Here is a 25,121-nt window from a genome sequence, read left to right as displayed (position 1 = left end):
CCCTTCCCAACAATGCCTGTAATTCCCGATATCACTGCTATCAACAGAATTGTCTTAAATGTTAGGTCTGTATCTGAAGCTTGAACAAAAAGTGGCTCCAAGGGGCACCAGTTAGAGCCATAATTCTAACGAGAAATCCCAAGCAGGAATTGGATCCTTATTGTGATTATTTTTAGAGATTGGAAGAATCGAGCTATGAGATCTATGGCAGCTAAGTGCTTTCCTAGCAGTGCTGATAGTGATGACACATGTACCATCAGTGAGCTAGTGCTGGGTCCCAGCTCTAGACCCTCTTGCAGGAACTCCAGAATTGTGAGAATGGGAGGTACCAAGAAGCTTACATTTTGGTGTTGATACCACAGATGGAATCACTGTCAGATTCTATGGTACACTCTATTAGTTAGTTTCTTCCTTGCCGCCATCAAGGGGTATACCACCTCGTGTGACAGCCCTCGGATCTGGGCAATTCCAGCTCAACCTCCATGCCGTCAAAGTCCAGGGATTGGGATGCTGCATCATAGCCTGGGATAGCAGGCCTTAAAACACTGGCAGTTGCCATGGTTCATCTGCTAAGTAGTTGTGTGACCAATTTTGGGAATATTGCAGCCACCTCTGACTTGCCAGTCTGAATTGCCTGAGAACTCTCTCTGTATCAGGGGAATTGGTGGGAATATGTATTCAAGCCAAAATTCTCATGGGAAGGAAAATGTAACTACCTTGGTAGCTTCTGAGTAAAACATTCCTGAGCAGAAACCTTGTAGTTTTCTGTCCCCTGTTGTTGCCATGAGGTCTCTCTGGTCTCATATTTTGATTACATGGTGAATTTTGTACTTGCCAGAGACCATTCTCCTGGGTCTAAAGCCCTCCTGCTGAGATCTGCCTGTAGATTCTTTTTCCCTGCGATATGGTCTATTAACGCTCTGATGACCTGTCCAGGAGAGAATCTGAAATAATTGCTGCAGGAGTACGGGACTTCTTGCCCCTCCTTGTCTCCTTAAATAGGTCACCATTGTATAGTTGTCTGACCTTCCCATTGCACCCTCGGAACCGTTGTGAAAAGTGCCTGATCGCCTCCATTACCACTCTTAATTCTAAAAATGTTTGCCGAGATTTTGTGACTTCCACCATGTGGACCGTTCATCACACCTGATGAAAGTTCCATAAGGGACTTGAAACTTTGTTTTTTCCACTGTTCCTGGCTGTCACATTAAATGGAGAATTGTATAATGAACTTGTGAGTGGAGCTCTACTTTGTATTTCTGTCTTAGAGGAGACCTGTACTTTGAGGAAATTGTTCACCTCAGTGCATTTGTTGTAAATACAAGCCAAGCTTGATCCTACAGCAGACAACCTGTTTTAGGTTTGTCGCATTCCCACCATTTTAGGGATGCCCTTATGTCTTGCGATAAGGAGTTCAATTGGACTAGTCTTGTTGCTCGTCTGTGCCATTGGTGTAAGAAGTTCTGTTGGAACATTCCTTTATACCATCTTGGCACATTTTACTACTTGTATGATTGTAGATAGGCACTCTCATGCATTGTCATAGATTGCTAACTCTGGCTGCTCTGATCATTTCCTTCAAAACCTTCCCTTTTATCAGAGGGAAGGAAACCATACACAGTTGTGTATTGGACTCCCTTCCCAAGAATCTTAGATGTTCGCTTGGATCTAGTCAACATTGCTCAGTGTTGACTAGGCAGCCATGATGTGAGATGATAGGTGCTGGAGCAACTGGACTCTGCTCCGTGCTTTTATAAAAATATCATCGAGGTAGTGAAATATGTGTATTTCCTCCTTCCTTAATTCGGTGATTAGTATTATTAATGATCTTTTGTCAATGTTCTCGGCAAAGTCGAGAGGCCAAAGTGAGGTGCCTAAAATTTGATAGTGCTTTACCCGATAGAAAATCTTAGATACTTTCTGTGTCTACCATATACTGTAGGTATGCAGAAATAGGTATCTTTCAGATCTACTGATACAGAACAGTCTTCCTCGTCCACAGCTGAAATAATGGTCTTTGAAGAGTGTGTCTTCGGTCTAGTAATGACATGAATGTTCCATTTGCCTTCTTTATGAGGAACATTGGCGAGAAGATACATCGATATTTCTCTCATGGTGGTACCAGTTGGATGCCTCGGTCATTCAACAGCTTTTTGACACTGTTGGTTAGGCCTGTCTTCTGGATAACATGTTAAACTCCAGACCGTATCCCCTACAAAAAAACCTTGAGCATCCAGGGATCTGCCATAGTTTTCCTCCAAACATCCTTAAATTGCTTGAGTACCTACATTGGAAGTTTTAGCTCTCTTCATCTAATGCGACTGTCCCAGTCTCTCTATATTGGGGTCCATGTCTTCTTGACCAATGAATGAAACCTCTCGACTAACCCCTTCCGTGCCTACAGGTTCTCATGCCTTGGTCGTTAGCCCTCATTCATTCATTCATTTGAAAAAAACAGACTTATGTAACTATGTATTATACCTCCAGAGGTTCTCTCAATGATAGAATCTAGTTTCCTGACAAACAGATGATATCCGTTGAAAGGAATTTAACACAGATTTTTCTTTGACAAATCTGCATGCCAAGGCCGTAGCCAAAGTGCTCTTCTGGCTGCGAACAGCTAGTGCCATTAACCTTGCTGCTAGTTTAACTGAATCCAGTGGTGCTTCAATCTTGATACGGATGTTATAGCTATGGAAGGCCTGCAAGCTGCGCCTTCTGCAGTAAACTACAACAAACCATTCTCCTTCCACCTGGTATTGCATCTCGAAAGGAGTTTGCATCGTCTACCAGTAGGCTTTTCTATTCTAGCAAAAAACCATGATGCTGCTGTGACTACCTTTGGGGAACAACCCAAGCTTCTGCTTCTTCTCCACAACTGGGTACATTTTCGAAGATTTCCTGTTCAAGAATACCTTTTTTAGTCCGGCTGTGACCACTCATGTCCTTCATCACGTCGTGAACCAGGAAGGTTCTTGGCTTCCTATGCAGGCTCCTGAATAGGCGATTGATAGAGGAAGAGCCTTTCTCTTCAGGGTCTATCTGTAAAGTCTTTCTTTCAATCTTGAGAAGCCAGTCAATGAGCTAGAATTCAAAAGGTAGATGACTAATCTGCCAAAATATCATTATCTGATGAATCCATGTCCATTTCCACCTGGTGAATTGTTCATTCTCTGAATTCTTAGAAGAGTACACTTGTGGTCTATCCATGGTTGTATCTGGCCTCTGTGTGCTGACTTAGAATTGGCTGCCTCAAAATCCTGGGTTACTGTGTCTTTTTTTTTTTATTTGACAAGACAAGGGTACTTTATTTTGCCTCAGGACATATGCAATGTACTGTACTGAGAAACTGAGTATTAAGTACTAAGAATTTAACACTTTAGCATAGCTGATCTTTACAAACTGGAATGTAAAAAATGCAGTAGTGAATCAACATGAAAATTATTCTAAATTATATATGTTATGAGACTGCCCCCATATCCAGAAATTCTATTAACCACCTTCAATACAAAATGATGGTCAACATTGCAGAACAGTAGGGCCAAAATGATCATCCTAAATAGTTATAACCTGATAAGTCTATAGCATTGGCAGCCACATATTCTATTATAGGTTCGGCTCCACATCGCTCAATGAATGTACGCATACTCTACTTATTTTTTACTTAGCTTTTTTTTTTTTTCAAACTTTTTTATTAGGCAGGTTATATAATTTACATACATTGAAATGCAACAGTAGCCTAATACAACATGGATTTTTCTTTTTTAGAGGGTACTAAGGATAGTAGGAGGCGAGACCTCAGGCCCACATAGTGAACCGGCAAGAGTGAGGCCAGAAAGAGAGGGGGAGAGAGGGGAGAGTGAATGAGGGGGAGGAAGGAGGGGAGGGGTCCTCCTCCAAGTTGCCGGAACTCGTACACTTGGAATGGAGGCCTTCTCTTGTGACCAAGGCCTGGTGGAGTGATTTTTATATGAAGTCAGTGGGTAAGCCAAGGCTCCCAGATTTTATAGAAGTCTTCTGTTGAGCGCTTAAGCTAAGCAGTCAGTCTCTCCATTAGCATGACTTCGTTCAGCCTTTTTTTACCATTTGTAAGGAGGGGGGCGACACCTTCTTCCAGGAGGACGCGACCGCACATCTCGCCGCAGTGAGAATGAAGGATATCAATTTCCTATATGGTCGGTCAATTTCCTCTATTGGCCTGGCCAGTAGGAAGGTCAGCGGATCAATGGGTATTGTGAGGTTGGTTACCTCTTCTATTAAAGTTTGCACATTGAGCCACTATTTCTGGATTCTTGGACATGTCCACCAAATGTGGGCCATGTCTCCCTTTTGTCCACAGCCTCTCCAACATAGATCAGAAGCCAGGGGGTAAATTTGCTTTAGTCTCACTGGAGTCAGGTACCAATGGTACAAAATCTTATAAATATTTTCCTTCGTTGTGGTACATATGGAAGCTCCTGATGCAGTGTCCCATATGTCTTCGCAGTCCTCTCTGTCTATAACTGTATTCAATTCCGCTGCCCATTTGAGCATGTAGTCATGTGCGGGAGGGGCCGCTGGTATCTCCATTCCAGCGTAGATTTTTGTTATTAGACCTTTTTGATGAGTGGCGACTTGGCACACCATCTCAAAGTTTGTGAGAGGGGGAAATTCTAGTTTTGGGGACAATTTTTGTAGGAAATGCCTAATTTGGAAATATTTGAAGGCGCCCAATTCTGTTGCTTCATATTTGGTGCGCAGATCTTGAAAGCTCAGCAGCCTGCCATTGCTCAATAAGTCGGCGATCGCTCTGATCCCTTTCGATGTGAATTGGACAAATTGTTTAGGTTCACAGCCCGGGGGGAATTTAGGATTTTTGAGAATCGGGGTGAGCTGCGAACCTGTATCTGATGGCTTAAATTTGGTTTTACATTTTATCCAGACTTCCCAAGTGTGCCTCATTGCACCTAACTCAAATTTGTGCGCCAGCATGTCACCTCTATCCATACACCACAGACAAGCTGGCAAAGAAGGCGTTTTAGCGTAGTGGGACTCAATTTCTAACCAGCAATGTTGGTTCGGGTCCGTATTCCACACTACCGTTTGTCTTAATTGGGCTGCTTGGTAATATTTTGTTATATCTGGCACTCCCAAGCCTCCTCTTGATCTTGATGACATAAGTACTGACCTAGCAACCCTAGGCCTCCTGCCCTGCCAAATAAATTTAAACAGTCTATTTTGAATGTTTTTCAATTCAGGACCTGGTACACGGATCGGGAGTATCTGGAAAAAATATAACAATCTGGGGAGTATATTCATCTTTACCGAGATCATTCTCCCGATCCATGAGATCTGGTAGTCTTCCCATTTGTCCAGATCCTTTTTAATCTTCCCGAAGAGAGTCGGGTAATTTTGTTTGTACAATGAGTGATAGTTTCCCGATACATTCACTCCCAAGTATTTAATGTACTGTATGAGGGACTCCACTTATAATTGAAATTTAATTTAAGTAGTTTTACTTCTGGCTCTGGTACATTTATACTCAGGGCTTCGGATTTATCATTATTAATTTTGTATCCTGATATTTTGCCAAATTCTAACAGTTTTTTATGCAGATTGGGAAGAGAGGTCTGAGGTTGTGTTAGGGTTAGAATAATTCTAACAGTTCTTTATGCAGATTGGGAAGAGAGGTCTGAGGTTGTGTTAGGGTTAGAATAATATCGTCGGCAAATAAGGAAATTTTATCATTCGTATTGCCAATTGGTACTCCTTTAATATTTATGCTATCACGTATTTTGGCCGCTAAGGGTTCGATGGTCAAAGCAAAGAGATGGGGGGATAGGGAACATCCCTGTCTTGTGCCATTTTTAATATCAAATTTTTTTGCGGTTCCGCCTGGGAGTTTGACCACTGCGGATGGGTTGCGGTACAGCGCTCGGACTCCTTCGAGAAAGGAGTCTTTAAAACCGAATTTCTGCATAGTCTTGTCGAGGAATAGCCAATCGATTCTGTCAAATGCCTTCTCTGCGTCTAGGCTTAGTAAAATCGCCTTGGTGTTTGTTAGGTTAACATAATCCACTATATTTATAATTTTACGAGTATTGTCCAAGACTTGTCTACCAGAGACAAACCCGACTTGGTCAATGTTTATTAGTCTAGGCAAAATGGGGTTCAGTCTGTTCGCCAGAATCTTGCTATATAGTTTGAGATCGTTATTTAGCAGGGATATTGGGCGGTAACTTCTGCATTGCAACGGATCTCTACCTTCATTATGGATAATTGCAAGATTGGCCAGGGACATTGGTGTTGGTATTGGGTTACCTTCCATAAAAGAGTTAAATAAATTCAACAGGTGAGTGCACGAGGTCGGGAAAAATCTTTTATAGTAGACATTGGTGAAGCCATCAGGGCCGGGGGCTTTATTAATTTTTAGCGTTTTTACTGCGTCCATCAACTCATTTTGTGTTATTTTTGTGTTAAGTAGTAGATTTTCCTCCTCTGTTAAAGAGGGGAGGCGACATTTCTCTAGATAGTCCGTTATTGTCTTAGACGCCCATTGTCTTTGATTTCCCATTTTGGGTTTTAAGATTAAATAGGTTAGTATAAAATGAGGTTAATTCCTCTGCGATCCCTTTATCGCTGTATATTATCTCACCAGATTTATTCTTAAGTGCGGTAATTTGGGATCTTCTCTGTATTCCCCTTAGTTTACTAGCCAAAAGTCTGGCGGCCTTATTGCACTTGTCATAGTATCTTTGGTTAGTCCATTTAAGGACTTTTACTACATCTTCTAAATGGATCTGTTTGATCTCATTCCTAGCGGCAGTCAAGGTTTTGTAAATTTTGCTTGATGGGTTAGCTTTGTGCTGTTGTTCCAGCTTTAAAATTTTCTCTGTTGAGTAAATTTTGCTTAACCTTCTTCCTATGAGATGCAATGGAGATGAAGTTACCCCTGATTGCTGCCTTATGGGCTTCCCATAGCACCGCTGGTGATGTGACTGAGCCGAAATTGATATCAAAATAGTTAGTAAGGGCTGTCTTGATCTCCCTCTCTATTTCCGGGTGATTCAGTAAAAATTCATTTAATTTCCAATTAAAGGTGCTTGACCTTGTGAATTGGACTGAGAGGGTTAAAGTGATAGGGGCGTGATCCGACCAAGTGATCGGACCAATGTCTGAATTAAGTGCGGCCTCTAGAACATTTTTGGTAGCTAGAAAGTAATCTATGCGGGAATAAGTCTGGTGAGGTGTTGAATGGAAGGTATAGTCCCTTTGGCCCTGATGTTGGGATCTCCAGATGTCCACCAATGAGAACTCCTTGACAACAGCTCTAAACTTTTCCCCTGTTGTTTGGGAGTGTGCCGTGTGCGTGCGATTCAGAGACAACGACTTGTCCTCAATAGGGTTTAGTGCCATGTTCAGATCTCCGCGCACAATCAGTGAAGATAGATAGGCAGAATCGACCTTGTCCATTACTGTTTTTAAAAACTCCGTCTGGTTTTCGTTTGGCGCATATAGGTTGATCAGAGCGATCGCCGTGCCTGAAAGCGAGCCATAAACCACTAGAAATCTACCCCCTGGGTCTGAGGTCATTTTGACAAGATTGAATGGGGTTACTTGTCTTATTAGAATAGCGACTCCTCGCTTCTTACTACTAAAAGACGAATAGAAACCCATTGGAAAAACGCTACTAAACATTTTGGGTGGCTCGTGAGACGTGAAGTGTGTCTCCTGTAGGAATATAATGTCTCCCCCCGACCTTTTCATTTCCTGCATAGCCATCTCTCTTTTCCTATTGTTTTGCAGGCCTTTTTACATTAAGGGATACTAATTTAATTGGGGTTTGGTTAGCCATAAGAGCCCTATTTTGTTGCTGATCTTAGGGCGTCTCCGATCCTACTGGAGAGGTCTTGACAAATTACACTTCCAGTCCATCTCAGACATATTATAACGGCAAGCAGAGAAACATTGAGGGGTAATTCCGAGCCGGCAAGCTGGAGGGAGGGCGGGAGGGAGGGGGAAGGAGTGGGGGAAAGAGTCTGCTGGGCCAGAACTAGCAGACAGAGAAAAAGGAGGAAAGGGTCTACAAAAGACCTCAATGGCGTGTAGCTGGGTATAGCAACCGGCATGTGGGCTTAGGGCCCTAAGCGGGTGAGTCCGGTGAGGAAGGCAGGCGAGCGAGGGAGGGCGCGGACCCTTGAATATTTTACATTATGCTCTTCCCTCTAAACTAGGAAAGTAGTTGGGTAGGGGGAAGGGAAAAGGAGGGGGGGAGGGGGGGAAAGGGGTAGGGGTATGGGAAGGAATACGGTCCTCGCTTAGGTAGAGTTGAGTGTGCGATATTGGGAGGGGGGGAGGTTTATATTCGGCCTTGCGACACATAGTAAAGAGACATATATTGTTCTGTTAAGGTAGGGATTTGACTCACAATAGTGTTGTGTCAGATAGGCAAACAGATCTTTCTTCGTCTTATAGTTATAGTCATCATTTCTTTGGTCCCAACCGAAACCTTTTAATTTTTCCCCATTCTGGGGGAGGTAGTGGAGGTGGGGGGAGTGGGGAGAAGAGAAGGGGAGGGGGGAGGGGGAGGAGGGGGGGCAGTGGGCGGGGTGGGGGAGGGATCTATTCTTTGCTAAGACAGAGTTGAGCTTGTGGCGTTGGAAGGAGGAGTTTTCTGTTCGGCCTTGGGATGCATAATAAGGAGACATATGTTATTCTGTAATCCCTGGTGCATGCTTTAATTACGTGTTACAGTTATCGTTCTAGTGAGATAACTGACATCTTGAAGCATCAAGAGAAGCAGAAACAACAGCAGCTATAAATAGGGTTGCACTTCAGTTTTTCGGCGTTATCGTTAGTGGCCCCTGATTGGTGAGGGTAAGGGGGGGGGGGAAGAAAAAGGAAAAAAAAAGGGGGGGGGGAGGAGGGGGAGGCAAACAGCAGAAGGTTGACAGGCCAAGTGCACAGGCGAAATGATACATTTCCACGGGGCGTCTCAAGGTGAGAAATTTACCATTTTTATTGGCGATTAGTTTGAAAGGAAATCCCCAGCGGTACTTGACTCCCTCCTCACGGAGGAGGGAAGTCAGGGGTCGGAGCTCACGGCGGCGAGCAATTGTGATTTTAGACATATCATTGAATATCTGTAGGGGCTCGTTCTCAAATTGTATGTAGTCCTTCTCGCGGCAGGCTCCAATGAGTTTCTCCTTCATGGAGTAGCTGTGTATGCGGATTATTAAATCCCGCCTGCGGCGGGGGTCATCAGACTTAGGTCCTAGGGCACGATGAGCCCGATCGATCTCTGTGTCTCTTTCATCCAGGTCTCCACAGATTGAGTTAAACAGTTTCTTGCGGTATGGGTGTAGGAGGTCAGGGGGGACTGACTCAGGGATGTTTCGGATTCTCAGGTTCTGCCATCGGTCCCTGTTTTCCTGATCCTCCAGCCCGTTTTTCAGCTAGGAGACTTCTTCCCCCAGCTGGATGATTTCTTCCTCTGCCTCCGATTGGCGGTGTAAGGCCTCTCCCAGCCTAGTTTCTAATTTGGAAGTTCTCTCCATGAGGCCCGTAATCTCCTGCTTCAGCTCTGTAACCGCGTTTCTGAGATCTGCTTGCAGGGAGGCATTTAGTTTGTCATGCATGGAGGCGAAAAGCTCCTCCATATATTCTCGGGTGATTCCTCTTTCTGGCTCCGGGCTCTCCTTCGGCCACTTTTGGTTCCTGGAGCTGCAGGACCGCGTGGGCTGACGCCATCTTGGCTTTCTTCAGCCGTCTCCATACTTCGCTGGGACGGAGTGAAATATTTTGTGACCCCTTGGGTTTGATGTTGTCTTTTTGTTCTGTTGGCCATTGCTGGTCGTTTGGCTGCCCTAAGTAGGCTTTGGGGGGAAAAACAGATATGTTTATATGAGAGGGTCCGTAGAGCTCTCTCCTCACGCAGCCATACCGGGTGACGTCACCGGAAACCCCGTTACTGTGTCTTTTAATCAAGGAAATTAATTCCAACATTGGTAACACTGGATCTTTTGTTGCATTTTCTACGGAATCCTCAACAATTTTTGTTTTAATTATTTATTTATTTTGGGGGTGGGGGGGCTGGGGATGTTTTTCTCCACCCAAGTGTTGGCTTATCACAAGCAGCACACTGTCTTGTTTTGCTCACTGGTTTTTTTTCCCTAGTAGCTGCCTCTTGCTCTGGCCACTGGATCCTCCAATTGTGAGCCTGGAGGGCGGACATTATTCAAATACCAGTATTAATAGTCATCTCTTTTACAAAAACAAAAATCACAATACTGGCTACTACTGTCTCCCTGGGGCTTACCTTGGAAACTCTTTAATAGTAGTCCTTGCAGAGACTGCAACCATGATTGTAAGGTAATATTGGCTTGGGTCAGATAGGCTTGCACATTTGTAAGCAGTGTCTGTAACCTTAGGTAGGCTAGTAACACTTACACTTTGTTTTGCAGCACTTAAGCAGGCTGCATAAATGCTGTCCTCCGTGCATCTGTGATCCTTGTGTGAGGCGCAGAGTAGCAGGGCAGTGGCACCATTTGTTTGCTGAGCACTTTTTAAAACCTCCACCTTTGTTTTTTTTTTCTAGTGACATCCCTACATCATCTCTTGCAAGAGCTCCCTGCTGCCCTCTGAGTCCACTTGGTATAGCGTCTACCAGGACTTTTGTACACGCGCACCTGCACAAGCGGCTCTAACCAGGTTTCTGGAGCTGCGAGCCTCGGCGGCTATTTACAGCATGGCCTTCAGACGGCCCCAGGAACAGCTAACTCCTTGGAGCGCGGACGTCTGGGCTTCAGTGGGAGATAGTAGTTGATCCATGGGTGTTGTCGGCTTCTAAGTTGTCAGGTAAGCCCCTTTTCTACATTAGAGAACAAAAATACTAACCTCTACCTCAGCAAGGTAGGGCAGAAAAAAAGACTACATGGGGAGCAAAGGAGGGGCTATTTATAGGCCCCTCACAGGTAGATTTCTGTCCTATCTCAGCTGGAGGGTGGAACTTAACCCATTGGGGACCACTGTCATGCGGACAACCAGGAAAAATGTTGAGGTTTAAAAAAGCATAAAATTAAAATAGCATGCACAGCTTGCCACTATTCATTCAGATGTAGCCATGTACCCTCCGGTTTCCCCCCCATGCTCCTGGTTTCCCCCCCCCCCCTCTCCTTACCATCAGAGATGTGCGGCAGAGTGACTGAGTCGCGGGCGGTTCCCTCCGCAGGGCGCCGCCATGTTGGTGTATGCACACGCAGCGAGGTTGTGCATGAGCAGGGCAACTCAGCGGCAGCCATTAGAGGGAGAGCATGAGGCTCTATGAGGCTCCCTAGGTTAAAAGCTGCAGATAGAACTACAATCCCCATGATGCTCAGGGGAGTGACACCACCTGACACCAGGGAGCCAGTAGGGCTGCAGGATTCTGCTGAATAGCAGGAAAGACTATTGCATGCTGGAACAGGAAGCAGTCAGTGAAGACCAGGAGCCTGAAGCTGCAGGTTAAATCCAAAGAGCAGTGCTCCAAGGATTAGGCCAGAATGTTAAACCCCAGGGCCCAGTTAATTCCCTGAGTCACTGTAGAGAAGTAACTTTATTGTGTAGGGAACTGCCTTAAGACAGGGACTCCTTCACTGTACTTCTAGTGAGAAAGAGATTGCAGGACAGAGCCTGGCTGTCAGCACAGTGTGTAGCAGGAAGAGACTCTGATTGCATAACAGAGACTGTTTGCAAAGGGATAATCCGGCTGGGAATCCCTCCCCTGTGGAGTCAGCGTGTGCATTCATTTCTGCAGAGAGCAGTGCAGTGCTACGTGGGATCACGTTGCGGTATTGCAGACTCCTCAAGAATTCTCCTGGTTAGGACCATAACCAGGAAGGTATTATATTAAAGTGCACCAACGGGCCCCAACACAGGGAAGCGCTGTCCCTCACACACACACACACCAATCTATCACTGGTGGACACTAAGAGGTTAAGTGCCCTGGCACATTGTTACACCAAGGACTAGGGTGATATAAAGACTGACACTAAAGTGGTGCAACCATTTACATGTGTGGGGTGATGTGATGATATTCATGCAGGGGAATGTCATGCTGTTTATGTAGGAAACGTTATGCAGAGGTTATTATTATTATGCTAAGTAAATACTGTTTTATCCAACTGCGTGTGGTTACTGCATATGTTGGTTCTGATAAGGGAGCACTCCCACCAAGTTGGGATCCCTCATCAGTGGAGGCGCTGCACCCAGTGTAAGTATACCCCAGGCTTCTAGTGGCGGAGGCTCAGGCCTCTTGTTAGCCTCACAGGTGACAGCAGCATCAGTAGATACCGTACCCCAGGGGTACAAGGGCTACACAAATATAATAGAAATGCACCCTGTTTAAGAAAGTGGATTTTTTTTCTTTCTCTTCAAGCTATAAAAATGGTAGCTACTGATTTCTAGCTCATAGTTTTTCTGTTGCCTACACTACAGTATGTTTGTTTTGGGGGGAGACCTGATTTGTGAAGTTTATGCTTCTGAACTGTAAGCCTCTCTTGTGATAACATCATATAAGTATAATTATGTACTAACACAGGCAACAAATACTGACCATTTTTGCATTTACTGTAGAAATTAATCCTAGCGAAATAAAATATCAATACACTGCCAAATATCTGTAGATGTGAAAATACAGATGGTAATCTATAAGTGGCTGCCCTGAGAATCCCTGGAGGAAATATTGACCCAAGTCTTCTGATCCTTAAGTGGTTTAATCTAAGTAATAACACTGACAAATGTAGAAAACAAACTCTTTTAAAACGTGCTGAAAAAGAAAAACAAGTACTGCATCTAGTTTAACACAAGCCACAGGGCTATTTATTAAATCTATTTTTAAAAACAAACTTGGGATGGATAAAGGATAAAAATGGTTGAATTATTGTTCTCAATATAACACTTCAAGCAGCGTCTTTCATGTACGAGAATGAATCACTGAGAACTACAATTGTGATGAAAATCATGATACCCTTGTTACTGAATATATTCTTCAAATGTAGAGCTCTGTATTTGGCACACAAACACAATGGTGTGTATATAAATATAATAATTGCCAGCAAAATGTAATGCTAACAATTATTTTACTTATAGTTTCTGATACTATTTATAGGATATTACTAGTATTACAGTATAATCTAACTAAATTTATCAAAATTATACCTTTTACTAAATGTCACATTTTACTTAGTTCAATTAAGAAAACCCACATAACCATAATTAATTCGTTCTTGGTAGTTTTTAATATGATCCACATCAAAGCAGAGAGCTTTAGAAGCATCACAGACAGGGAATAGAGCATGAAATAAAATCATAACATTGCCCAGTGTTAATTTTGCCACAAATATCACCAGAAATTTGTCTAAACCTAATGGCCATACAATATGGGGTAAAAAAAACTATTTTGTTGAGAAAATAGCAAAGTAAACCAGCAAAGGTTTGGAGCTGCCCAGTGTGCTCAATTCTATGTGCGCACCCAAGACAGCATGTTCCCCACAAATTCAATATTTTAACGACTTCCTCATTTTTATCCTCCTGTGATATACAAGCCCTTCACCAGTTATGGAGTGTGAGAGAAGGATATGGTGGCATAGCCCGACTGAGCGCATTAAGTGCAGTGAGGGAAGACTCCCACCGTAGGATCGTCGGCCAGTTCCTTTGTCCCTCCAGCGGGCCCGAGACAGTTGTCCTTGCTGATGGTGCCCCCATGACGGTGGCCCTGGTGAGATGTACTATTTTGCACAATACATGTGCAGAAAGGTAGATGCTAAAGAAGTGCAAACTTGTCACCTTACTTTGCGAATATGGTCAATATGTACACTTTTTGTGAACTTCAAACTTTTACAACACTTTTTGAGGAATTTGCAAAAAAAAAAAACAAAGTCTAAAAAGATATTTTCACTCAAACTTTGAATTTCGATCGCAGCTATGTGGAAACAACTAGAGATCCCAAATATCTCCCAAGATTCGGAATCGATTATGGTACATATGCCAGATGGAAAAATTAACTAGTTTAGTTAATGACACTGGCAACAAATATCTAAAAGTCTGGACGCCTTGGCTGGCACAGATGGATATCCCGGGGGTGGAGGTGACCACAATTTGGCAATGATAGTCCCAAATGCATTCTCATTCAAACAGAGCGAACTAGACTGCGATACCTGGCTAAATGTACATTTCACGCGCACATAGCGTGGATCGCGTGGGTAGTAAACACAATGAACACTGCGGCCTAGCCACTCACGTCAAGGCGAAAGAAGAGAGAGCCCGTGCCCCCCCCCCCCTTTCCCCTCCTCTCCTTCCCCCCCGTATTTTATTTTCTTGTGCCCCCAAGTTTAAACTGCCTAAACATACCGGCTGGTACTAAGAAAGTTACTATGTTTACTGTAAGTGCCAATGGGAGAGACTATATGTATCGTATATGGATGTAATACATTGAATGTTCAAGTTACCTGTATCACAATACTATCTGTATTGAAAAAATTCAATAAACTTGAAGTTATAAAAAAAAAAAACTTTGCATTTCGAGAGGGAGAAAGAAAGACAGAGAGAGAAGAGACCTATTTTTGTAGGGTGCCGAGTGACTTACAGTTCATACCTGTCCAAACACTCGTTTAAACAACACATGTAGAGATTCCTGTGTACAAAGTTGAACACACCAGGGATGTGTACAGCTATGTGGTGTGTTTGGACAGGTATAAAAGTCCGAACATTTTGCATTTCTCTTCAACTTTGTCAAGTTAACCACACTTTAAAAAAAAAACTTTTAATAAGTTCTATCGAACTGTAAGCGAACTAAACTTTGGGAAGTTTTCACATTTCCAGTAGATGCAAGGAATAGCATATGCCCCACAGTTCAAACACTGTGTAACACGGTTTCTCCCCCCCCACCCCAACCTCACTTAGGGACCCAGGCTGGGGAGTAGGCATATTACCAGGTGTGTGTGGTGCTCTACCTGTAGGCTTGCAGGTGTTCTGAGTTGTCTGCCAGATGGTAAGGATTCAGGAACAGGACTGGCTCGAACAGATCTCTGGGTTCTTCTGGGTTGGTGTCAGCGCCTCCAGCGGTGATGGAACCCACGGGGTGTGGGTGTCAGTCCCCATCACTGCACAATTATATCCCTCCTGCCCAGGAACTGACACCAGAGGTATCTTTGAATGGACTTTATTGCAGGGCATGCTGCATCAGCTCTTCTTTGCAGCACATCACATTCTCCACTTGCCCCAGGCTTTCTAGACGGTGCATACCCGTCAGTAGGGTTACGGCAATGGATCCGTGGATCCCATCATCAGATATAGCATCTGCGCACCCGGGTGTGGACACACCCGGCAGGTACCCAACAAAGTGCACCAACTCACCTTTACACATTTGTGGGCAGCGCTGTACCGCACATTGGGTGTGGGGGGATTGACCTTGTGGACACCGGGTTGGCAGGGTGCCCAAGGGCCCCTAGGTACTTTGGGGAATGGTGACTCCATTGAGAGGGAGTGGAGTAGTGGGAGGTATGGCCGTGCGAGGCCTGGTGGGTAGGCTGTACTATATTACCTCCATATAGTAAAACTGTTCTGCTTTACCAGGTGTCTATTCTTTATGTGTCCTGTAACGGGGGAATTCCACACGCTAGAATCCCGTACAGGTGGAAGCGCTACCGAGCATCATTCAGGTATACCCAAGGTTTCCAGTAGCGGAGACTTGGCTCTTCTGTACGCCACAGGTATAGCACCACACATATACCATAGCCACACATCTCCCAGGGGGTGGGGGAAAGTGCGCTACACATATTATTCTTCTGAATTATTGAACACTTCTACTATTAACTCATCCAAAAATAAGCAGTAGAAAAAAAAGCTGAAACACTAAAACGACACAAACTTGGAAATCTTCTGATAATATTGGGGCTTGGACTTTACTCAGTAGTTATCATTTCACATTTCCCTGAGTATGTTACAGTAGATATGTAGAAAAATATGCAGGTTTGAAAGGCCCTGATAACTTTTCCATTACGAGATAAAAAGGAAGAAAAAATGGAAAAGTGCACACATTCTGATCACACAGTTAAAACACACAAAAGATTAATAAATGTTTGAGCATTATAGATATCATTAATAATTGCGAATATGGACAACTATAGCTTTATAGGCTAAAAAACCTACCTGTATGCTTTTTCATTCTTTTTTTCGCCGATTTCCTTCAGGTGATCAGGAAAAGATAAGTAACTTGTAGATTCCATTAAAATCACCCTGGCAGGAAATTAAAGGGAATATTTTAGATAAGATGAATACATTATATTCTGAATGAGTCATGATTTGGTAAATTATTTATTTTCAAGCTTAAAGATGCAGCTACCTCCCTGCTCGTTGTTTTTATATATCAGGTCCATAGAACTGGCAGAACGTTCAGTCCCTGGCTTCCTCCGGTTTCTGAGGTACTTACCAGGAAGGTGCCACTGGTAGAGTACCCTCCAGGGGAAACAAAATGGAGGTTTAAATCTCCCACCTAACACAGACTAATAGGAAGTCGTGACAGCCTCCTTGGCCCACATTGCACAGGGGATTGAAATAAGCAGAAAGTACAGACTGCACATTTATCTCAGGAACCAGAGGGCCCCTTCAGCGAAAATGAACACTTTTCAGCTCCTGGACCTCCCTGCTTCAAGTCCTAGTAAAGAAAGGTGTACTTTATGAAGGGAGGGGAGGGGTGGGGGGGAGGGTCGGGGTGGGGGGGAGGGAGGCAAGCAACTGCTTTTATTAAGTGTGATAAAAAGCAGATTTGTGAAAGTCAGATTTTTCTGCAGTACAACATTTTATGATCATTACAGTGTAAATTGTTGAATTGTGTAGACTGCCAAGTGCAAATGCCACACAATTTAAGGATCCATTGGTTGAGATAAGTTATTTTCATTTGTGCAGCTGTCCAACACAGCTAGAATGCTTTAAAGCTTATGTGTAATAAAGTAAAAATACATACTTAATGATTATCATTAAGTGTGTAAATTAGACGTCTACCGTATGAGTCAAATGCAGTAAAAGCATTGTATTGCATTTTTTATGATAGAAGTTAATGCATTAGCTATGGTATTTTGCTGGAGTAAGATCTGAGTTTTCAAATGGACCTTTGTGTTTTTTTAGTTTCTGTAAAACTCCAGATAATGTTGATACAATAGGAAATCAATGACATAGTGCTTTTAATTTTATGGTACCCTAGGAAGACAAAGAAGTTTATCATCTCTAACTACTACAATAATACATGAATATCTAAGCATACAGAAATATAACTGCACACCAGCAACAACATGCTAAGATGTTATTTGGACTGACTGTATCATTAACTAATTTCATTAGTGCTCATTAAAGGGTCATTCCCTTGAATGGATTTTGAATGGGGCTTAATGAGCACTAAAAGCGAATGTAGTTTAATGAATAAACCTCTAAGGGGCTTATTCTATATTCGCCAAAACGGACGATTGGGCCGTTTTTCTCAATAATTCCCCTTTGAAGTCAATGGGGAATTTTGGCCAAAAACAGACCAATTGTTGCACCCCATAAATTAATGTGACAGTGCAACTCCCAGCACCTGCATGCATCCTGAGCCATGTGACTGCCCTCCTCCCATGTGTAGGGAACAGCAAGTACTGAAGGTGATGACAGCTCTAAATTCATCTACTTTAGGAAATAAAATATAAAATTAATAAAAATAGTGCCTTACATCTATGTCCAAGTGCCCCTCTCAAGTACACCAGGCTGGTTCCTGAGTACAGGTCTATCACTAGAGGCAGTATTTTTACTCTATATCAGGAAACATACAATAATTGGCATTAAATTAACATTAAGGTTCTCGTACATTAAGGTGATAATTTGGGTGACACAAGGTTACTGAAGCATTAACTTCCACTGAAATTATGGAAGTTAGGCAAGATAACTCACTGTTACCAATGCTCTATCACCATACTGAATAGGCAATAATGTCTCTTCAGGCTCTCAAAATTAATCTTTCCAAGCACTCCACACATTTAATCACTTGCATCATATTGCAATATGGGAGTGTCAATAGGAGATAAGTGACCCATATATTATGATGGGATGTATTTGAACTTGATTAGTATCATTTTTACATTTGATACAGCAGCAAGCAAAGAGTAAAAAAAAAGAAAAAAGAAAAATTGACCTTTTTAAAATCAAACGTAGACATAGATTTTCAGATATAGTATATTCTACTGTATATGCAAAGCATTGCATTGAAGTGAATGAATGGGCTTACTGTGTATGGTACAGCTAACACCTGGTCGGCATTTGGTTATACAGTAGTTACATTCTATAATGTGAATTATGAACCAAAGGTTCAGAATGGTGTTAAGGAGATCATACACCATGTGTCAGTTAAATCAACGTTCAATCAAAAGCATTAAGATACTAGTTGAGCTCTTTTATTAATATTCTGCTTGTAAACTGATATTAGAGGTTAAAACTCATTCTCAATCGATTTTACTGTATACTGTATGTGCTCAGACAACAAACAGCTACCCTGCACAAAATAAAACGGTCATTAATGTAATTAGAATATCCAGACACTCAATCCTTCCCCCTACTGTATGCTGAATGAACTGCAGCTTTGCTACATCTATACTTCTTTAACACCAGCCTAGCCTTACAAGCAGCTTTATTCAGCACATTAAAGCTTTAGGGACACCCCTGAAAATGGAGCAATCAAAAATAGACATTCAGGGTTATATACTGTATTCACTAAAGAGTTGCTCTGCTATTGCACTTCAGTGGTAAAAACAACTAAACATTCATTAGAAATGTCTGGGGGAGGACACAAAGCGCAAAAACTTCCTCTCCAGGGTGGAAAAATCACATGGAATCTTAAACCGATGTAGGAAGCATATGTAGGGAAAAGAGCAGAAAAAATATAGTGCAACACAGTTTTAATTAATATAAAATACTCGAGCAAGGAGCTCCAATACACTCACATGCTCCAGAACAAAAATAGCAGTTTAACCACTCTGGGTTCAGACGCAGCTTGGTAAGGCTCCAGTCAGCTACAACACGTCCTCTGCTTCCGCACTCGGGCGGCGTCTGACGTCACTTACAGTACCGGTTCCTTCAATTATTCTGCAGTGGGGGAAGGATCATCTGGCTCCGTCGTAGTCAGCAGCAACGCAAGCTGTATGGGCGGGAGGACGCGATGGCAACACAGCTGATGTCACGGCAGAGAGTCCGCAAAGAATCTCACTGCTTCACAGGTCCCCCCCGGAGTCATCACTGGACAGGAAGTGTCCCCCCGGAGTTATCACTGGAGCCACTGCGCTGTATCCCTACCCCCCTGAAGAAGTCCGAACTACCGGATGAAATGCGTAGGGTTACCTGTGCGCTCAGACCTGTGAAGCAGAGTGTAAGAACAGGGCCTGCACCATACAGAAGTCTGGGACATCCAAAGACTCTGCATCACGGTAATGAGAACTGCAGTGGATGCCTGATGTACACCAATAACCTTGTTCCACAATACACTCCTGTCTGAGTATCAATCCTTGGGCAGGAGGGAGAAGAACGCAGTAGTGGGGGGCTGACTTCCAGACACCCTGGGACCCACTACAGCTGGAGGCGCTGACAACAGAGAAAGAACTACAGAGAACAAGAACCTAAGCCTGTCCCAGTCTCTACTCCGCCACAGACAGCTCAGTCTCTCCTGTTCCAAACAGGTATTGCACCACATACATGTAGCATAGGCTGTGCAAGCTCCCAATCTTCCAGAGGTGGGGGGTGGGGGGACGGACAGTGCTACACAGGAATCTGGCATACAAATAATGCATAGGAGCCACATGGTGTCATTTGTTGCCAAACTCCTGCAATGCCCAAAAGCTAATTATTTTACAATTAGTTAAAAACTAATATGTGCATCAGGGCTTTGATACTGTTGCAATTTAATTGTGAACACAGACCTACTTTTGATGCTAGATACAAATATGTTTCTTGCTCTGTTTAGTTTTAAATTATTTCCGTTTTAATTGTTTAAAAATTGACTTAACCATGGCAATCCTAAGATTGTTCAGCAAACTGTATATCTCACCTGAATTCTCCAGCAGCTTTGAAAGGGCTTTGAATTGATAAATTGATCTTGTTCAACTCATAACATGGTGATTCATGCTTCAATATGACCTAAAAAAAAAAAAAAAAATTAAAACACGTGAATAGAAAAAGCATTATACAATGATTACAGCAGTAATAAAACTTTCACATAAATAGTCTGAGGGCTATTGCTTGTTAACATTTCACTCTCTACAAAGTGAGGACTGTATTAACTTAAGAATTGTAAGACAAGTGCAAAGTTTTTTAGGTTATCACTCCACTCTTTGAATGTTTACATTCCTAAATATAAAATGTCATTCAGTTCAACTTCATCATTTCATGTTAGTTGTTACAAAGACAGCAGCAGAAGGGCAACCAAAGAACACCTGTCAAGATACTGAAGTAAGAATCGGTAATTTAGAAAACACTTATGAGCACATTCACAAGTCTTGCATAGGTCCACACAGTGTTCAGTATACAGTGCTTCCATTGTAGCCAGGGACACTGGGGTATTGAAATGCAAATGAGCATATCAATATTTTCTTCTTATCCACTTCACATAAAAGTTTGGTCAGACCAGCCCTCAAAATCAATTATAATATAATCTTTGAATCGAGCATTGTAAAGAGTAGTACAAAAAAATACAAAAAGAGTATTATAGCAAATAAAATGTAAGAGGTACATAATCATCACGCTAGTGTTTCGGGCCTTTCTTACCCTTACCTCAGGTTTAACTAAACGCAGGGGTTATATATTCCCTACTCTGTCTCCAATTAGTATAATCCCCTCTATGCCTTCTAAATGGTGACCCATATTCTCATATAGGGAAACATTGGGCTACTCCATACATATTATTTAAACATATATATATATATACTAAATCAAGGCAGTAGAAAATTCCCCATAATTAAAAACAAAGTGAACAGAAGAAGAGTCATTCTACACAGAGAACAAAAATCTTCAGAGCAGAGGATTAATCACAAAATAAAAATCAGAGAGAAAAAGCAAATACTGTACGTACAAAAACAATATAAAAGATTATAATATATTATTTTACATAGTAACACCATACCAAATACTAAATCCAATCTTTCGAGATCTATATTCAAAAGATGTGGGATCAAAAAAGTATTTTACTTGTTTGTTATTTCTAAACCCAGTAGAGCAGTAGTCAGGATACTTGTAGACCAGCCACTGGACACAGAAAATACATAAGGCGTGTAAGGCTTTTACTGTATACTCTTTATGATGCTTGACTATAAGTTTTTATATACATTTACCTTTTCTGTAATTACTCATCGAGTTAGCAAGTTTTTATTTTATCATTGATTTTGAGTGACGTTTGATCAACATTTTTTTTGTATATTTATTGTACCTGGTGGTGGGGGTACTGGACCTGAGCACCAAATATAATAATAATAATTATCAACATAGGTGAGTGCAAGTTCAATTTTTTGGCGCATTTTACTTCTTATCCACAAAAATTAACAGAGACCTATCATATTTAATAAAAGGAGCATCTGAGAGAATAGATGAGATCACCACCTTAATACAGTATGCTTTTAATGACATGATCCAGCACTCAAGGGGTTACTTTTCTCCTGCACTAGGTTGTCATGGAGATACTACACTTATTTACAGTAAGTCAGTAAGTCGTAAGACCTTGGCTTGCTCCCCCCTGGTGAAGCTCCGTTAGAGAGTGATATGGGTAGGGCATAATGATGTTTAGACGTCAATCAGTAAGTGATGGAGAGGAGGATAGAGTTTGCCATTCAGTAAAGGTCAATGCAGGAAGATACCAGTACGCTGTTATGTTCCTAGCCTGCTATTTGAGTAATGAGTTCGTACTGGTTTACTACTGTATATTATAACACCTATATACATTGGTAAATGTCCATATAGGCACAGGACACTTTAGCTTCCAAGTGCCTTTATTATAGAGCATCTGCATACTACTGTATATGTCTATATATTTCTGTGACTGCTCATCTCCCCTTACTTAAGGCATATACAATTGAGCTATACTGAATTGCTTTGAGCCTACAGTAACTATTTGGGGATCCACTTTTAAATTACTACCATTCTGACTCTCTCCCCCGTATCAGAGGGATTACTCTCTACATTGGGAATTATTTACACCTATGTCTCTCCTACCATGTTCCTGCATTATTAATAAATAGCTAGGGATCAGTTTTATAATGAATTACCTTATTTTCGTCTTTCAGCTCACTTTGGGTTTTTAACCTACTGTATGTTAATAAAAGTCAAGTTTTATGTCCCCTGGTGTGCTCCACAATTGTGATCTCTCTTTAGAGGTCTTCTCTTAGTTCTCTAATGTTTGATTTTTAGTTTTTATCCTCTTTAACATGGATACAATAAAGCTTATTTCTGCAGTTTCATTCCAGTTTAAAAAGGAGAGTTTGGGTTTAAGAGGTGCACGGCCAACAATTCTACTCACAGACAGCTGTTTTGACCTTTCGGTCTCATCACTGTGGAGGTGGTTACTGGCCCTGCATTGTGAATCATGGTTACATACAGGTACTGTACACAAACAAGTTATAGTGAGTAAAAAAAAAAGTGACAAAACCCCTCCACCTTACAGCGTACAGCAATGATAAAGAACAATTATGAGCACATTCATGTCTCAGACACGTCCCCAAACCTGCCTCACCCCATAATCACAAAGCCTACATTGCTTCCACATGTACTGTATGACATGCAAAGAGCACTCAGTGCATCACATTTTGCTTCTGATCCACTTTGACATGGATCCCTTTAAGGTCATGCGTTCACATAATAAAGTTTGGGTAAAAAATAAGGACTCCAACTTCCTCTAAATTAGCATGGACTCGTATTGCCCCATCGTTCTCCTCTATTTCCTCACAACTCCATTTGTTTCCTACCTAACTACCTCTTGTACTACTCTGATTTTTATATATAAAATTCCATTTTGCAATCTGACTCATTCTGTAGACATAGCCTTTGTCCCTTTTAACTCCATGACTGCCTCGACATCCAAAAATACAACTGCATATCATCTCCTCTCTGACATTCTGACTTTTTATAAGAGACTTTAGAAGGGTGAATGAAGCATAACCGTGTTGTTATAACACATGCCACATTGGCGTGCTCCATACAGTAAATTAAACCTAATTTACTTTTCAGAAGATTCTGAAAAAAACTTGAATCCGTTTGTATTGGATACTAATTAAAGCTTGCAGCAACTGTTTAAACCAGACCTATTTGGCTATAGTGCAAGTGGATTAAGTGGAGCGTTAAAATAGAAGGAATGCAAACAAAGCAAAGCCTAAATATAAATACATTAGATTAAGAGTACTTGAAGTAAATTTAGTTTAGACATCACTAATCATTTCATAAATAGCATTGTTTTCCCCTTTACAGAACGGTTTTAGGTTATCCAGCGAGTAAGTGCATGATTGTAGCTCATAATTCATAAAGCCAGAAGGAAGGGGAGGGAGAAATACATACTTTTTGGGAGTGTAGTGGGTTGAATGGATAATTGATTGAGTAGAAAGGCCAACATATTAAGAACTAGTAATGACAATGTAGCCCTGCCAGTCTTGGCTACCTGTCTGCCCTGCCTGACATATCAGTCTTTGTAAGTACAAGCATTGCCAGCCATAGTTCTATGTTTTCCCCACCCCAGGCAGCCTCCCTGAGTGATTGGGGTGGATGTGGAACTTGGTCTGTGTGCAGCCAATCTGGGTAAATACCTTGTGCCCTCACCCTATGTGCTAGGGAGGAAGCATGACAAATTATAGTCAGTTATGAGTCTCTCCCTCTTGGGATAGAGACGTGCATCAGCCCATTAGGGGGCTGAAGAGAATCAGAAGACCTCAATCCTGATAGCTGGCATTGGTACATCCAGAAGCTTGGGGCTGAGAATTACTAAATGTATTCGCTGCATGAAGCTCTGTAGTGGCTACAATAAAGAAGGCCTTGTTTTATATACTCCTGCCTAAGTCTACAGTCTATTGAGTAGGGGTATGCTTGATGAGTTCCACTGTGGGGACTGTCTCCAGCAACGCTGGAGCCTGCAGTGGATGGAGGCGCTTGCACCAAGAGAGGAATGAAGCATGAGTAATTTAAAAGCCTGTCCTGCTATCCCCACAACATCGTGGACCCTCAGATCTCCTGCAGCCAAACAGGTACAATGCACCAACCCACACCTGGTAGCCAGTCAATCTCCCAGAGGGGGGGGGGGGGGGTGGAAGCAACGCTACAACAGTAATACATGCAAACAAAATGAGATTATTATTAGATATGTGCACATTTTTTGCTTAAAGTTTGCAAATCAGGTCAAATTTGCCTTAGCAAATAAAACCGCGAAATCTACAAGAACTTCACAAACAAATCTAGCATTAAAAGTCAATTTGCAGGTGACATGACCATAAATTACACAGTTACACGACCCTAAATTTAGGTCACATGACCCGATATACTGTATGCTGGCATGTTCACAAACCTCTGATGCAATTTATGAAATTCACTGTGTTTGCGCCTTCCTGAGCACTGTGAACTTTTGCAAAAACTTTCTGGATATCACAAAAATTAAGGTGAGGTTAATTTAAGACAATTTCCACTGCCCAGACATTGACTAGTGAAATTAACCGTGCAGCTAAAGTTAACAGGTTTTTGGTTGCTCTAAAACTAGAAGGGAGGAAATACTGGTCAAAACAAAGTAAGAAGGAGCATTACCAAATGAGGGTGTCACGATCGGCACATCTGTGAGTACGTGACTTGTATATGTGACAAGGGTTAATACACACAGCTACCTAGCTGACCCACTTTTCACCCTACAGGGGTGAACCAGCCACCAGCAAGGATACAAAAAAGATCTAATCGCTAGGGTAGTACAGTATGTCCCCATTTACGAAGCAAAATATGTCATTAACACACAAAAATCTATTGTAGCAAAATGTGTCAGAAAAATGAAATTACTCTTCAAAGCGTGCAGAGTTCAATTAAAGCCCAAAGACAATACTTATTCAATTCTAGATATAATATGCAAAAATAGTACA

General features: G+C 42.1%; 1 protein-coding gene across 5 annotated transcripts in view; it reads right to left on the bottom strand.

Annotated features, from left to right (window-relative positions):
- The window catches only part of CFAP47 (cilia and flagella associated protein 47), a 663,944-nt gene that overhangs the window by 348,477 nt on the left and 290,346 nt on the right, over window positions 1-25,121 (bottom strand). For all 5 annotated transcript variants that reach the window (XM_075590256.1, XM_075590258.1, XM_075590257.1 and 2 more), the window contains 2 exons: window positions 20,081-20,169; window positions 16,168-16,254 (listed from right to left, as the gene is read on the bottom strand). In XM_075590256.1, the coding sequence (XP_075446371.1) occupies window positions 16,168-16,254; window positions 20,081-20,169 (176 nt within the window). The remainder of the gene's footprint in view (window positions 1-16,167; window positions 16,255-20,080; window positions 20,170-25,121) is intronic.

Source organism: Ascaphus truei, chromosome 3, assembly GCF_040206685.1.
Source record: "Ascaphus truei isolate aAscTru1 chromosome 3, aAscTru1.hap1, whole genome shotgun sequence".
Classification (NCBI taxonomy): domain Eukaryota; kingdom Metazoa; phylum Chordata; class Amphibia; order Anura; family Ascaphidae; genus Ascaphus; species Ascaphus truei.
Note: the sequence above shows the minus strand (reverse complement) of the source record. Positions and strands in the feature narration are given on the sequence as shown.